This window comes from Mus pahari, chromosome 5, assembly GCF_900095145.1.
Source record: "Mus pahari chromosome 5, PAHARI_EIJ_v1.1, whole genome shotgun sequence".
Taxonomy (NCBI): Eukaryota; Metazoa; Chordata; class Mammalia; order Rodentia; family Muridae; genus Mus; species Mus pahari.
The window spans coordinates 122990717-123006475 of NC_034594.1; the positions used below are offsets into that span (position 1 = coordinate 122990717).

Consider the following 15759-nt stretch of genomic DNA (forward strand, 5'->3'; position numbering starts at 1 on the left):
ATCATAAAAGACATTTTTCTTCCATGGTCCTGTGCTAGGGCTCAGTAAGGAAACAGAACCAATACAATGTGTATCTATAGAGAAAGATGTTCATTATAAGAAATCGGTTCACACAATTGTAGAGAATAGAAAGTCCAAACCTGCAGTATGGACCAGCAAGGTCCAGGCCCAGAAAAGCTGATGGTACAAAGTCCAAAAGAAGTACTGTGCAAGTCCTTCCTGACTAGGCAGCCTACACTTTGTTTTATTCTGTCCTCTAGCTTATTGAATATGGGCCACCCATTGACAGAGAGTAATCTGTTGCTAAGTGTAGTCAACCAGACTTACAACAAATCTACACCAGTCCCCACATCATTATTTCTCATACATGCATTCATTTCTATATCCTCGATTCTCAAGAGTCTTCAGGCACCTGTTGACTACAGTATGGGCTTCTTGGCCATCTACTTTTCAGGACAACTTTCCAGATTTTACTGCATTCTAAGGTCATTCAAGACCTGCAAATACCTTCGATAAGAAACATTTAGTCTAATGCTTGTGTTCGAGAACTGACATCAAGTAAGATTTCATCTGCTCAGTTCACCTTTCCAGACTCAACAAAGGACATCTTACACTGTCTACCCTGTGACAATCTCTAAGAATTTATAGTGAGAATCAATAGTGCAAAGTGTCACTTGAGAATAAAGGGGAACAGAGAGGAAGAATGTTCCAGATGAAACATACAAACAGGATAACATTATTTCTAACAGCTCAAGGATCTTTCCATTTTGTCCTGCCTTCTTCTGTCTGTTCTTTTCTCTAGTCTTTTCTTAATACTCAGATATGGAATATGATAGGGTCACTTCATACTTCTTGTTTGACTAAGGTAATTGGTTTAACATGAAACATAGTCCTTAAATCTTGAGTGAATGCGAGCATACACTGTGTTGCCTGTGCTTCAGCCATAAAATGGAGATGATGTCTCTCATAGAGTCAAGGAAATGAAAACAAATGTCTGACCAGTAGTTATGCAATAAAAAAGTTCTTCATAGACACTGTTGGGGGTTATTGTTGACTGCATAGTACCCTATGACAATAACTGTTAATAACTATTAAGGAAAAGCATCTTCGTTGCAACTCTCTGATGAAGGTTGGATATTCTCTCATTTCTCCACCCTTCCAACTCCACACTGTAGACCCCAATCAACTTTCAGGAACAAAGAGACTACACAATAACATTTGTCTTCACACAAAAGACCTGAGTTTTCATCTGATTAATTTTCATCACACAAATTAATCTGATATTTTCATCTAATCAAAATCACTTTTAAATTAATGGACTCTGAACAATCCTAATACAGCAAACATTCCTCAACAAAACCCTTAGATGACTTACTCATAGACACTCACTTTAGCCCTTCACAAGGGGAACAGTTACTCAAATTAGAAACATTGTTCCAATAGCAGCTTGCTTATCAGATTTAAATTTGACAGCTACAATAATGAAAGAGAATGTGATGGTTTAGACTTTACTTCAAGTGGACACATAGGGCATGCAAAATAGCAGCTTGATGTTGTTGTGGTTGTGGTTGTGGTTGTGGTTGTGCTGGATTTAAAGCTGAGTATTTAGGAACACAAATATGTAGACTATTAGAAATCTTAACAGAACAGCAATGGCTTGTGCTGTAAAATCAAGAATTGACAAATGGAACCTCATAAAATTGCAAAGCTTCTGTAAGGCAAAAGACACTGTCAACAAGACAAAAAGGCCACCAACAGATTGGGAAAGGATTTTTACCAATCCTAAATCTGATAGAGGACTAATATCCAATATATACAAAGAGCTCAGGAAGCTAGACTCCAGAAATTCAAATAACCCCATTAAAAAATGGGGTACAGAGCTAAACAAAGAATTCTCAACTGAGGAATACCTGAAAAATGTTCAACATCCTTAATCATCAGGAAAATGCAAATCAAAAAAACCTTGAGATTCCACCTCACACCAGTCAGAATGGCTAAGATAAAAAACTCAGGTGACAGGAGATGCTGACAAGGATGTGGAGAAAGAGAAACACTCCTCCATGGGTGGTGGGATTGCAAGCTTGTACAACCACTTTGGAAATCAGTCTGGCAGTTCCTCAGAAAATTAGACATAGTACTACCGGAAGACCCAGCAATACCTCTCCTGGGCATATACCCAGAAGATCGTCCAACTGGTAATAAGGACACATGCTCCACTATGTTCATAGCAGCCTTATTTATAATAGCCAGAAGCTGGAAAGAACCCAGATGTCCCTCAATAGAGGAATGGATACAGAAAATGTGGTACATTTACACAATGGAGTAATACTCAGCTATTAAAAACAATGAATTTATGAAATTCTTGGGCAAATGGATGTATCTGGAGGATATCATCCTTAGTGAGGTAACCCAATTACAAAAGAAGTCACTAGATATGCACTCACTGATAAGCGGATATTAGTCCAGAAACTTAGAATACCCAAGATACAATTTGCGAAACACAAGAAAACCAAGAAAAAAGACCAACATGTGGATACTTCATTTCTCCTTAGAATAGGGAGCAAAATACCCATGAAAGGAGTTACAGAGACAAAGTTTGGAGCTAAGATGAAGGGATGGACTATCTAGAGACCACACAACCCGGGGATCCATCCCATCATCAGTCACCAAACCCAGACACTATTGCATATGCCAGCAAGATTTCGCTGAAAGGATCCTGATATAGCAGCCTCTTGTGAGGCTATGCCAGTGCCTGACAAATACAGAAGTGGATGCTCATAGTCAGCTATTGGATGGAACACAGGGTCCCCAACAGAGGAGCTAGAGAAAGTACCCAAGGAGCTGAAGGGGTCTGCCACCCTATAGGTGGAACATCAACGTGAACTAACCAGTACCCCCAGAGCACGTGTCTCTAGCTGCATATGTAGCAGAAGATTGTGTATTCGGCCATCATTGGGAAGAGAGGCCCCTGGATCTTGAAAACTTTATATGACCCAGCACAGGGGAAGGCCAGGGCCAAGAAGTGGGAGTGGGTGGGTAGGGGAGCAGGGGCGGGGGTGGGTGGGTATAGGGAACTTTCAGGATAGCATTTGAAATGTAAATAAAGAAAATATCTAATTTAAAAAAAAAAAAAGAGCAGTGAAGAGGGATGCCTCAAGCATGAAAAGGTGCAAAGTGGCCTGCAAAGAGCTTGCAGACACTTTTGTATAAAATAGCCACACTCAAGTAGAACCTGACAACATAGATGAGATGTGGAGGGGCCTGGGAAGGGCTGCATAATTAACACATCCTGGTTCCTATGAACAGCTTGTGATCTGATGTGGTTTTGCATTTGAAAGAAAAGGAAATTCCCTCATTAAAGTAGAAGAGAAACTAGAAAGGAAAGGCACAGATGGTACATGTCAATCTTATGGCCAAAAATTAGAAGAGAAAGATTTATGGAACTCTTAGCTCTCGACTTCTATTTGTCTTTGATGAGGAGCCAAGTTATTCGCTCTGAATGGAGTAAGAAGAGAGTTGAAGTGAAAAATAAAATGGTTGCAAATAACTATACAACAGCTAGACTGAGAGCCTGGGATCTGGCCCTTGGCTCTTTTGAGGGATGGAGACAACCATGAATGCAGAGAACCTCCATTTCATTCCGGCAGGCTCCTTCCACATGGCCTGGCCACTATTCTCCCACCTTCCCACCCACTCCAGCATCCCTGCACATGGCTTCCCTTACAGCATCATTAGTTTCCTTTGCTTAGATATCTGTCAAAAAAGGCTTTAAAGTCACCGAGTAAGGAAACCACCCTTGCCACCCATAACTCCAGGAGCTAGCACAGCTGTCTTCAGTCAGTGACCTATGACAGAAACCACAACAACTGGAAATATAATTTCTAGGTTCTAATGGTCTAACAACACCAAAGACAGAAACAAAGGGCAGTTGAAGAACTGCTGGTGAAAGGCTCATTACCTACATTAAAAATAAATGGAGGAACAAAACAAACTGAGTAATATGCTTAAAAAAAAAAAAAAAAAAGTGGTTTCTCCAAATACTTGTAGCACACAACCTGTCATAAATTCTTCAAGAGATCTGTCAGAGTAAAAAAGAAGATGCACAATTAAAGATAATTCGTTCTCTGCATTTTTTAAAATAAAAATTTAAATGAAGGTTTCACTTCTCCCCTTCATGAAATCCCTAAGTGGCAGTACCTTATCTTACTGAGAAGTTGGTTCCACAGAAATCAAAGCCATTCCAACATCAGCAACTGGCTTCTAACCTCAGGGCTCCCTGAAAACATAGCTGGAGACCTCTCATCTCGTGCCACATGGGCATTCATCTGGTGCCCTTACTCAGTTATTAATTCTCATTTATATTGAAATTCTGGTGTGTGTGTGTGTGTGTGTGTGTGTGAGAGAGAGAGAGAGAGAGAGAGTGAGTGAGAGAGAGAGAGAACATATTCATGAATTTAATGAACAAAATTATGTTAGTTAATGGAAATAAACCAAGAATTTTTGATCTACTACTAACAAGAAATTCTATTGCAGTAATTTATCTTTATAGATTTCATTGATTAAAAAAAAAGAGAGATAGAATGAAGAGGAAAAAGAGGGATACAGGGGATATTAAGTAGATGATGAGGATGATACATACATACATACATACATACATGCATACATAAATACATACATACATACATGCATATATAGACAAACAGGCAAGTGAATGATAAATGACCCTAAAAGGTTTACATAATATATTACTGAATATTCACTGTAATTTAAGCAAAAAAAAAAAGTTTAAGTAAATTCAAATATTGTGCTGTTTATAACTGTCTTCAGTTCTTTTATTCTGAGGTCCTGATAAGTCGAACTCAGTTTTTGACTACTTTGTTAATTTTTGAAGCTCTTTGCTAGGAAATATAAATATTTTTTATTTTTTTATTTTTAATAGATATTTTCTTTATTTACAATTCAAATGTTATCCCTTTTCCTAGTTTCCCCTCCGAAAATACCCTATCCCCTCTCTCTCTCCCCCACTCCCCAAGCCACCCACTGTGGCTTCCTGACACTGGCATTCCCTATTCTGAGGCATAGAACCTTACTTTTTTTTATTAGATATTTTCTTTATTTACATTTCAAATGCTATCCCGAAAGTTCCCTATACCCTTCCCCCGCCCCTGCTCCCCTACCCACCCACTCCCACTTCTTGGCTCTGGCGTTCCCCAGTACTGGGGCATATAAAGTTTGCAAGACCTAGGGGCCTCTCTTCCCAATGATGGCCGATTAGGCCATTTTCTGCTATGATGCAGCTAAAGACACGAGCTCTGCAGGTACTGGTTAGTTCATATTGTTGTTCCACCTATAGGGTTGCAGACCCCTTCAACTCCTTGGGTACTTTCTCTAGCTACTACATTGGGGGCCCCGTGTTCCATCCAAGAGATGACTGTGAGCATCCACTTCTATATTTGCCAGGCACTGGCATAGCCTCACAGAGACAGCTATCTCAGTGTCCTTTCAGCAAAATCTTGCTGGCATATGCAATAGTGTCTGGGTTTGGTGGCTGATTATGGGATGGATCCCCATGTGGGACAGTGTCTGGATGGTCCATCCTTTCGACTTAGCTCCAAACTTTGTCTCTGTAACTCCTTCCATGGGTATTATCCTTAGAACCTTACATTTTTTAATCTCTTGTTTTGATAAGAACTCAATTCAGCTACAGAATGTTAGAAAACTAGTTAAGAAAACCTTATTTCTGTGTTCATCTTTTGGGAATTTTTTTTTCTAAAAGGATTAGTACATGCATGCCTTATTTAAAAAAACAAACAAGCAAACAAAAACCTATATTGGGGACTGGAGAAATAGCTCAGCAGTTAAAAATACTGGCTGCTCTTCCATAGGACCTGGTTTCAATTCCCAGAATCCACATGGTCGCTCACGACTCTCTGTAACTCAAGTCCCAGGGGATCGGAAGCCCTCTAATTATCTCCATAGGAGCTACATAAGTGCAGTGAGCAGACAAAGTTGCAGACAAGACACCAAAACAAAACACATGAATAAAAATAAAGGAGAAAATGCTTAAACCTGTATTAGAGAATACAAATTGTTTTACATCCACACAGTGGAGGTTGCTCAATTCTAAGAAGAGGAAAGAAGCTAATAAACCATGAAAAAAATGTGGAACAAACTGAAATTTACTTTATTATTGTATAAAATAATCAAGTCTGAAAGATTTCACATTATCTGATAGCCAGAAGAAAGACGAGTGGATGTCAGAGGTGATGTGAAAGGAAGAACTATGTAGGAGATGACAATGGCTATTCAAGATAACACAACTATTTCCCCTGAGTCTGTAGACATGGGCCATTACACATTTGTCAGAACCCATAAAACGTACATTAATTACAAACCCTTACGTATACTGTGGACTTTGAGCCATTCTGCATCAGCTGCAGGTTTGTTGATGTTAACAAGCCTACCATTCTGATGTAGAGGATTAACAGTTCAAGAATGCAATGGTAAGTTTTGTGTTAACTGCACTGGGTCAAGGGATATTCGGACAGCAAGCTAATAAAACAGTATTTCTGCATTCATTTATGGGGTGGTTTCCAAGAAGTCTAGTGTTAAATCAGTGGACTATATAGAGAATAACTTCTGTCCTTTTTGTGAACAGTCATGGTTCTCAATATGCATCCTTCTCTTCTTGCCCTTGGATACCTACTCCGACGGCTTCTCATTCCTTGAGTCTCTGAGACATGATATCAACAGCACTATTGCATGACCCCAGCCATCCTAATTCTTAGGCCTTCATAGTTATAGCATCAAATTCTTCGGACTCAGATTAAATTGTATCCCTGTATTCCCTGGGATTCTGCCTTGCAGATGGAATATCACAGGACTCCATATCGTTCATAATATACAGGAGCCAATTTCCATATTAGTTTAATATTAATCTCTCTCTCTCTCTCTCTCTCTCTCTCTCTCTCTCTCCACCCCCACCATCTTGGTTCTGTTTCACTAGAGAATTCCAAGACTGGGTGATTATACACATGTGTGAATGGAACACGACGGGAATTTTCTGTGTTTTCTTTTCAGCTTTTCTCTGGAACTAACACTTTTGAAATAATTACTATAGCTGTTAACTACTACCAAATATGATCAATATTCAGTTGGACCTTCCTCAAAGTTCTTCTTGAACCACTGTTCCACTCCAAAAGCTGAAGAAACAATGTCCACATCAAGGGATATATTTGGAGAAAATACTAGAAGATTATCGTTAGACTGTAATAATGTTTGAAATTTTTGGACTCACATCACGTGTGGAATAAAGCCCCTCACTCTTTTTTGGACCCAAAAGTTTCTTCATGTTCTCTTTTATATTCTCTTTCCTCTGCTGTCTGAACGTTTTCTCCTGATCACATAGTGCCATGCTGAACCGTAGGTCTGGGCATGAACTGTGGTGGAAAACAGAGATATCAATAAGCCAGTGTTCCCAGGAATCTTGTTTTATAGCATCCACCCACCTAAGTTCCCAAAAAGTGCATTAATACATGCCAACTGCTTCCCACAAGCCATTTCCCAGGAAGCAACTTAAACAAGAACACAATCTGATTGTTATCTTAAATCAGTGTGTGTCATATGGCAAATAATGATCTAACACTGAACTCGAAATAGAGAAAAAAAATTAACAATATGTATCTGAAAACAATGATATTTAGGTAAAATAAAAGAGTCCCCAGTATATCATGCAATGGTATGGGTGAGATGTCCCTCATTAGTCTTGGTTACTTATGATTATTTGCTGCCCATTTGGAGAAAACTAGGAGGTATGGTGATGCTGAGAAAAGTATGTCACTTGTTGACTGTTTGCATTTTCTTGCTACTCCCAGTGTGCCCTCTGTAATTTGTGAGCTCTTAACTGCTGCTCACATCTCCTCCACCTGCTACCTCTACTCTACCACCATGAACTCTAACCCTTTGGAACCTTCCATCCCAAGTAAAGTCTTACTTTCATAAGTGGCCTTGGTTATGGTGTTTTATAGCAGCAATGGAAAAGTGGACAACTCACATTGAATATTAGCAGAGTAAAGACTTTCAGAAGTGATTCGGTACAGAATGATGCTTGTGGGTCTTTGGTTCAGTCCTTTACGAGGTTACGTTGTCAGGAGTTCTTTTCTTTTCTCTGCACCCTGACTACGCTAACATCATAATACTCACTAACAGCACAAACTGCTTGATTCCCAGAGATCATTTTTTTTTTCAGAAATACTACCTTAATAAATTCCCTTGTCTAATGGAGAACTCCCTCGAAAAGAAAAGAACTTCAAATAACAGAACTCCAGATATGCACAAATGTAGGGACATCTATAAGACATTGAAATCCCTGAATATAGAATATTTCTTTTGAATACTGAGAGTAAAAATAACTTAGAAATCCATACCCTGCTTTAATAAAAAAACACATCAAACATAATGCATTGGAGGGAATTATTACATGTGTAGGGGCCAATCCACAATAGAAAATAGGCTTTAAAAATTGAAATTATACCCATGGGAATATTACTAGAAGGAGAGACCTTGAAAATAAGCTCTTATTCTGACAACTACCACCCAGCTTCCAAACTACTGGAAAATTAAGAAAAGAATGTACAACACTGCTGTTTGGCTATTCTAAATGAGTAGATAGCTGAAGGAGACTATAATGATACTGTTATATATACAAAACTTTAGGAATTATTTCACACATCAAGTATTTTCTTTAGTAATATAACTTAAGATTCTTCATCTGATTAAATAAACTTACCAAACTTCAAGAGACATTTCCAGAATCATTTCAGTGACCTATAAAAGAAACATGTTACTTAGATGAGCTAATAAAATAGATGTGCTTGATATAAAGCAATCAAAATAAATTTTAAGTGCCAAATTAAACAAAGAATGAAAGTTTCATGCAGGTCTCTCTATATAGATACATTTGTTCATATTTTTTTTAGTCTTATACATCTCTATATAATAAGTTATGTTAGAAGTATTAGAGTTGTCTTTGCATGATTTGTAGTATGGCTGTTATGGTGATAATCATCTTATGATTGGATTTGAGGCATGATCCACAGAAGGGAATTCATGCCTGATACTATAAACCTGTTCAAAACCCCGTGGTGTCTGGGAAGGTCACAGGCACTGGGGTGAAATCTATTGCTGCTGTTTTACTAAATGGACATGGTGCCAAACTGCCTTCTAAATATTTGCTTATATTCATGGATTAGTGTTCTCCAGCCTTGGTCAGAAAAGCTTCCGTTTGCAGTGGCAACAGTTAATGCAGAGACCTATAACTGGTAAAAGTCCTAAAATTAACTGACTGTGTTGAGCATTCAGCTTCAAAGCAGAACATCCCTACTAACCACTGCAAGGCTCAGGAAACATCAGTGAAAGGTGGTTGGAATGTATGTAAGAGGCAGAGGATAGATAGGAATGCTATGAAACACTGTCTTCTGTACATGTCATGGACACTGCATGTATGAACTCACAGAGGCCGTGGTTACCTGAACAAGGTCCGCACAAGATGGGACCCCTCAATATTCCATCACAGACAGGAGAGGGACTCAGGATGCTCTACCCCTCCTTGAGGAGTATTAGCAGGTAATGGTTGGAAAACCATTTTCTTCAATAGCCACTGATAAGTTACCCATGCTCCAGCGAGTAAACTTTTAACCATGTTCATGCAAGCAACTCTTAATAAATAAGTACATCATAAAAACAAACAAGAAGACAAAAAGTGAAAATAGGGAGGCGAAGGAGGATGTGGTGGTGGTGTTCAGCAGAAGTGGAAGGGAGATGAGAGTGGGAATGGGGAGAAATATTTAAAATGCAATATATAAATACATAGATAGATAGATAGATAGATAGATAGATAGATAGATAGATAGATAGATAGATAGATAAGTAGGTAGATAGATATTGTCAAAAATAGTAATTTCATTTAAAAAGAAAGAAATGGCTCTGCTTTGTTGTTTTCTTCCTACATTGAAATAAAGTACTCAGTTCTATAATTATTATTCACAAAACATGCAAAATAGCTAGAGAGTTGGCCCTGGGGTTATAAGAGTGGGAGAGCCTGCTTCTCCCCTCACCAGCAGCATCACTTGAGAGTGTGGGCCCTGCTTCCTGTCTAGGCAACACAGCAGAGCTTGCCTTGATGGTGAAGGCATGGGTGAACCAGCCCCAGCAGGAGAGCTGGCCCAACTCCTTGAAAGCTGCAGCATTTGTGAGAGTGGGCGCCACGACTCAACTGCCCAGCACAGTGAAACTGACTTTGGTGGCACAGGTGTAGGTGAGCCAAGCCCTAGGTAATGACGGTAGGAGAGCTGACTCTGCCCCTGCATCATTGGATGGGTTAGCCAGGATAGTGCTGGAGAGTTTGACCTGGAGGTGTAGATGCGGGAGAGTCAGAGGGCTAACCAGCCCAACTTAGACCCAGGCCCAGATCCAGGTTTTTGAATTGGCCCACCCTAAAATCTACATCATCTGTGAACTGTTGTAGTGTGTGTGAAAGGTCTGGTCCAATGATCCGAAGCTTCAGGATCTCCATGTCAGAGGGAAACAACAGGATAGCCAAGAGGAGTCCTGACGAGGATCTGGCAGAAGCCAGAGGCCTCAGACCAGACCAATGACTCACTACAATGAGCATTTGCAAGTGAAGATGTTGGACACAGAGGTGTACTGTGGGACACACTGTGACACACCACAGCTTCCATGACAGGAGATGTTTTCTATGCTTCGTTTTGGTTTCCTGTTTTTTATTTTCTTTTGAGGGGGAGGTTGCAAGGAAGAAGGATGGATACAAAGGGACAGGGAGACAAACAGGACTGCGGTGCATGACACAAAACTCACAAAGAATCAATGAAAAAGTCAAAAAATATATATAGTACACTCCTGTTGAGTGTACTTTCTGCCAGTTGTTTAAGTTTGAAGATTCAACATCCACCATGGTCAAGAAACTAAAGGAAGCCTTGGAGGAAGTTATGCATGTGTATAACAAGCAACGGGTCTGCAACTGGGATACTCATACCTACTAGACACCCAGTAGGCTCCACGACACATCTATTAATGCAATGTGGGGAATCCTGGATTTATTTTCTCAAGCTCACTTGATAGCTGACCAAATGATATCAAGTTAATCGAACAAATCTTGTTTAACTTAGGGGGATTAGCTAATATCCACAGAGCCGAAATTTATGAAACGCTGCCTTTGCAGAGAGAACATCTCTGCTGTATTGCAAGACCTCTGACATTATGACTGATGGTATCGGGACTAAATAATGTCCCTAGACACTGTCACAAGAACTAATGGGAAAATGTCCTGAAAGTGGTTGTATAATTTTAAAATCATGTTATTACTTTTATTATACCAGTTAGCATAAGAACTTAGGTTGGAATGACTGCTCAATTACTACTATCAAATAGAAGTACAATATACTTTTTTGAAACCTGCAGGGCATAACTTTAGACTTAAACAATGCTAAGAACATTAGATTTCTTAACTTTGGGGTTCATAGTATAGGAAGAAGACAAAATAGCAGGAGCTTTTTAAAGGTTTAAGATGAGTTCATAGATGATTCTCAGAATGATCTTTATAAATAAAAGATAATAAAATCTATATTAAACTTCACAGTATACTGAACTTAAGTAGGTTTCTACTACTAGTTCAAATACTGCTAGTAGTATTTGGAACTGATGTGTACTATGTTCCAAATGAATGCTTGGTGAATGCACATGTGTGTGAAGTACATCAGACAATCTTGTTCTTTTGAGAAATATACAATCGCTAATAGAGATAAAATCTTGGGATGGTCTGACCCTCAGAAAATTTCCTCTGCCTAACTTTACAAATCTTAATTCATGAAAGATTAGGTATTACTTTTTTTTTAGCTGATAAAAATATTCCAAATATTCTAGGACAAAAGGAATTATACATGCCCAGATGAATTGTGGTTCAATATTAGTCAAAACTGACAGGCTTTAAAATAATTAGCATCTATCAATGGGACTATTGCCTGACCACATCCCAGGATATTATGCCTAATTTCACATTTTGAAATTTCTACTTGAATCTTTCCAAAAGGGGATGTGGGAAAGGTTTTATACTGAATAATTTTATTGGGGATATTTAGTAAGATAAATCAGGCAGAGGCAACACAAATTCTGTTTTGTAGTGGTCACTGGTATTGGGTGTTTGTTTGTCTGTTTATTTGTTGAGACAAGGTATCACTCTATAATCTAGGCTGGACTAGAACTGGTAATTCCTCCTTAGTCACAGTGCTCCAGAATTACAATCACGGTGCCCCCATTGTACTTGGCTGTATATTCTGTTTTGTTCCAAGGAAATAATGAAAGTTGCCATTAATATAAGACTAGACTGAGTGTATTTCTTTCCAAAGGTCCACATCTCCATGTACTAATGGATAGAAAATAAACTCTCATGCCCTATTGCCATGTGTGCCTCGTGAGATTAGTTAATAAAAAACTGAATTTTCAACTAGCAGCTCCTGAAACCACTTTGTTATTAAAATACTCCATGCTTGCAGGTATCTAGTGCCCCACTGTTGCATTGACTTGATTAAAAAAAAAATGGGTACGCCATGTTTGGGGCTATATTTGTGTTACCAGGAGAATAGCCTATCTATCCATGATCCTTTTAAGATATTCTGATCCTAGGTAGAAGACAAGGATCTTGAGGCAAAGGCAGCATTAAAGCAGGCACAGGATATTTCTGTCATCTGGAGCATTTCAGGATGTGTGGCTGAGGCTCTCGTCATGGGTCAGCCCCTTACTTCCTTGTGTTGCCCAAGCAGATGACAGAGGATCAGAAGGAAGTTCAGCTGCCTCCCGGCTCCATGCACGATGTTCAGACTTGCCACGAAATCTGATACTCATGATCTCCGCATCTTCTACCTGGAATGTGTCATTCGGCTAAAACAGTTATAAAAACATGCACTTCCTGTGAGGTCTTAGACAAGGACTGAAGCTTCTTCCCATACAGTGCAGTAGATGGAAGGGGGACCACATCTCTGAGGCATCTCCCCACCATCAGCCCCTTCTGAACAAATCATAACTCCAACTCCTCTCAGAATCAGAGATGTAAAAGGCAGGCAGCACCAATTATAAACTAGAAACCTCTTCTTTGCATTCCATGATGGAGAAGAATTTTGACATCTCCCATGGAAGATGTTCAGTCAGAGAGAGCAAAGGCAGCCAGAGTAGAGAAACTATTGCTTAAAACAGCATTTCAGACTTTAACATAATGTCTAGTGTGCCTAAGCCATGGCTTCTCTTGAATATGTCGAAAGAATGAAACTAAAAAAGCAAATACAGTGTCTGGTACCAGAGATATTTTTAAGCTATTACACTGAAAAGATCCACGCAGTCAAACAATGTTTTCCTATTGGTAAAGAGTTCTTCAAGTGTCTTATAATACACAATGCCCACACTTTAATGTCTGTTTCCTGTCAATAAGTCGTTATTTTGAATTCTGTTCCCTGGTCTGTTCATCCTTAATTTTTCTAGACAGAAACAAAGGTCAATGAGGACCATGCTGACTCAGTAGTTGTGTACACCCCTCAAAGGAACGACAATGATGTTTTCAGTGTATTTGCATTTACCTGACCCGTGCAAGATAATAAAATGAAACTTTGAAAGTTAAGAGTCACTTTTAGAAAGAGTAACATTTCCATACCAGGCCTGTAATTCTCCCCTGTGAAGAACAAAATATGAACTTGACAAGAAAGAGTATTCTGAACAGTGAGTGGGGACCTCAACTCTGCCAGTGCAATTGGAGTCACTGGGACAAAGGGACACTTAGAAATTTCATTTTTAATATATAAAAGTAGACTAACATAAAATTAGTGGTTGCTATTGAGAATCTTCTCTTATTTAAGAACTCAACAAGAGTGTACCCTAGGCAATCTTTAAAGATTTAAAAGATGAAGAAAATACACTATTTTTCCTGTGGCCTGTTCCTCTTTGTGCTCTATAACCTTACAGTTCCTCAACTTAACTTTTTAACAAATGTAGCCATCAGTGAGAATTATGAAGACCTGGATAGTAAGTAGCTTTCATACAATAACCCAGGTTCCTTAGAACACTGTCAACAAGTCACTTTGTCTCTGTCATCTCTCTAGCTTTTGTCTGTTAAACTTCCCAATTTTCATTAGTACTAGGTAAGCAAGTCCCAAGTTTTCAATCGTTCACACTAACAAAAGTATTTAAACAACTGTAGCTAGGTACTATACTATGGCTTGTAGCTGCTTATTTTGTACTTCCTTCACAGAACTTACTGCCTGAAACAGAAACAGCAAGAATAAAGGAATATTGTAAAATACCCTGTCATTTAAATGTTAGCTATTGTGAAGATATGAGATGTGTCACTTCACCACCATGCCTATTCCTAGAAGTCTAAAATAAAAAAGGTATTCTTTATTAAAGCCAGAAATAGTTTGACCTTCATTTGGACTATACTGTGCATAGTTGACTGTCTGATGTCCTTGACATCTGTCTTAGGGTTACCTGGGGTAATAAAACACCATGACCAAAAGCAACTTGGGAAGGAAAGGGTTTATGTCAACTTATACTTCCAGTTAACAGTTCAACACTAAGGAAAGTCAAGGCAGGAACTCAAACAGGACAAGAAGGTGGAGGCAGGAGTTTATACAGAGGCCATGGAAGGGCACTGCTTACCAGCCTGCTCCCCATGGATTGCTCAGCCAACTCTGTTATAGTACCCAGGACCAGCAGCCCAGGGATGGTACCACCCCCAATGGGCTGTACTCTCTGTCATCAATCACTAATTAAGAAAACGTCCTACAGGTTTGCCTAGAACTAAGTTTTATAGAAGCATTTTCTTAACTGAAGTCCCCTCCATTCAAATGACTTTAGCTTGTGTCAAGTTAACAGAAAATTCTCCAGCACATCATCTTACCCAGTGATTCCCAAACTTCTCATGAAGTGATGTCACTGATGTAAAATTGTCCTATTAGGACAAAGGAACTATAATTCAAAGGCATTGAATGCACCTAACCCACCAGCTCACTTTGGATTAGCAAAATAGTGCCCTGTAAGTTGTTGGATCCTTTGTTGAGGGATGGGAGTAATAGCAGTGTATTCCCACTGGTGGCCAAACAAAACAGCAAATTTTAAAATCTGTGGCTACAGCTCGTTGGTGAAATCCTTGCCTAACATACCTAAGTGCAGGTTCCTCTCCCCAGTGTTCATTTAAATAAAAAGAAAATAAAAAGAAAGAAAGAAAAGAATTCACAACTTTTAAAATATGACTTCTAGTAAATGTATCAGTGCTCTACACACTGTAAAGCCAGAATTCTGCTGAACACCATGACCTGGGGCCTCTGTAGTGTCTTGATGTTCCTCCAAACTCTACCTTATTTGACTTCACATGAGACATAGTTCCTCAATGAAACCACTCTGACACAAACTTAACATCCTGAACTCAGACTCAAAGCTTCCATTGTTTCAACGTTTTGACTCTATCTCTTCCACAGAACTCATTTCAAGTCAGAATCATGACTAAGCAACAACAAAAGCAATCAGCCAAAATTAGACCACTGCCACAGAAGCATGAAACATGGCTATTTTTAAGCAATAATGCTAACTTCTAAACAGACAGAAAATTAAAACATAGTATAAAACCTGAGGCTGCAGTATTGGCCAAAACAAACTTACTTTATCCAGAAAAGTAATGAAGTATAATTTCTGTCTGGCTTC

The 15759-nt window shown here is 39.0% G+C and overlaps 1 protein-coding gene across 1 annotated transcript in view; it reads right to left on the minus strand.

Annotated features, from left to right (window-relative positions):
• The window catches only part of Pla2g4a (phospholipase A2 group IVA), a 138851-nt gene that overhangs the window by 52690 nt on the left and 70402 nt on the right, over nucleotides 1-15759 (minus strand). The window contains exons 6-7 of the mRNA XM_021197604.1: nucleotides 8789-8826; nucleotides 7298-7439 (exon numbers count right to left, since the gene is read on the minus strand). Coding sequence (XP_021053263.1) covers nucleotides 7298-7439; nucleotides 8789-8826 — 180 coding nt within the window. The remainder of the gene's footprint in view (nucleotides 1-7297; nucleotides 7440-8788; nucleotides 8827-15759) is intronic.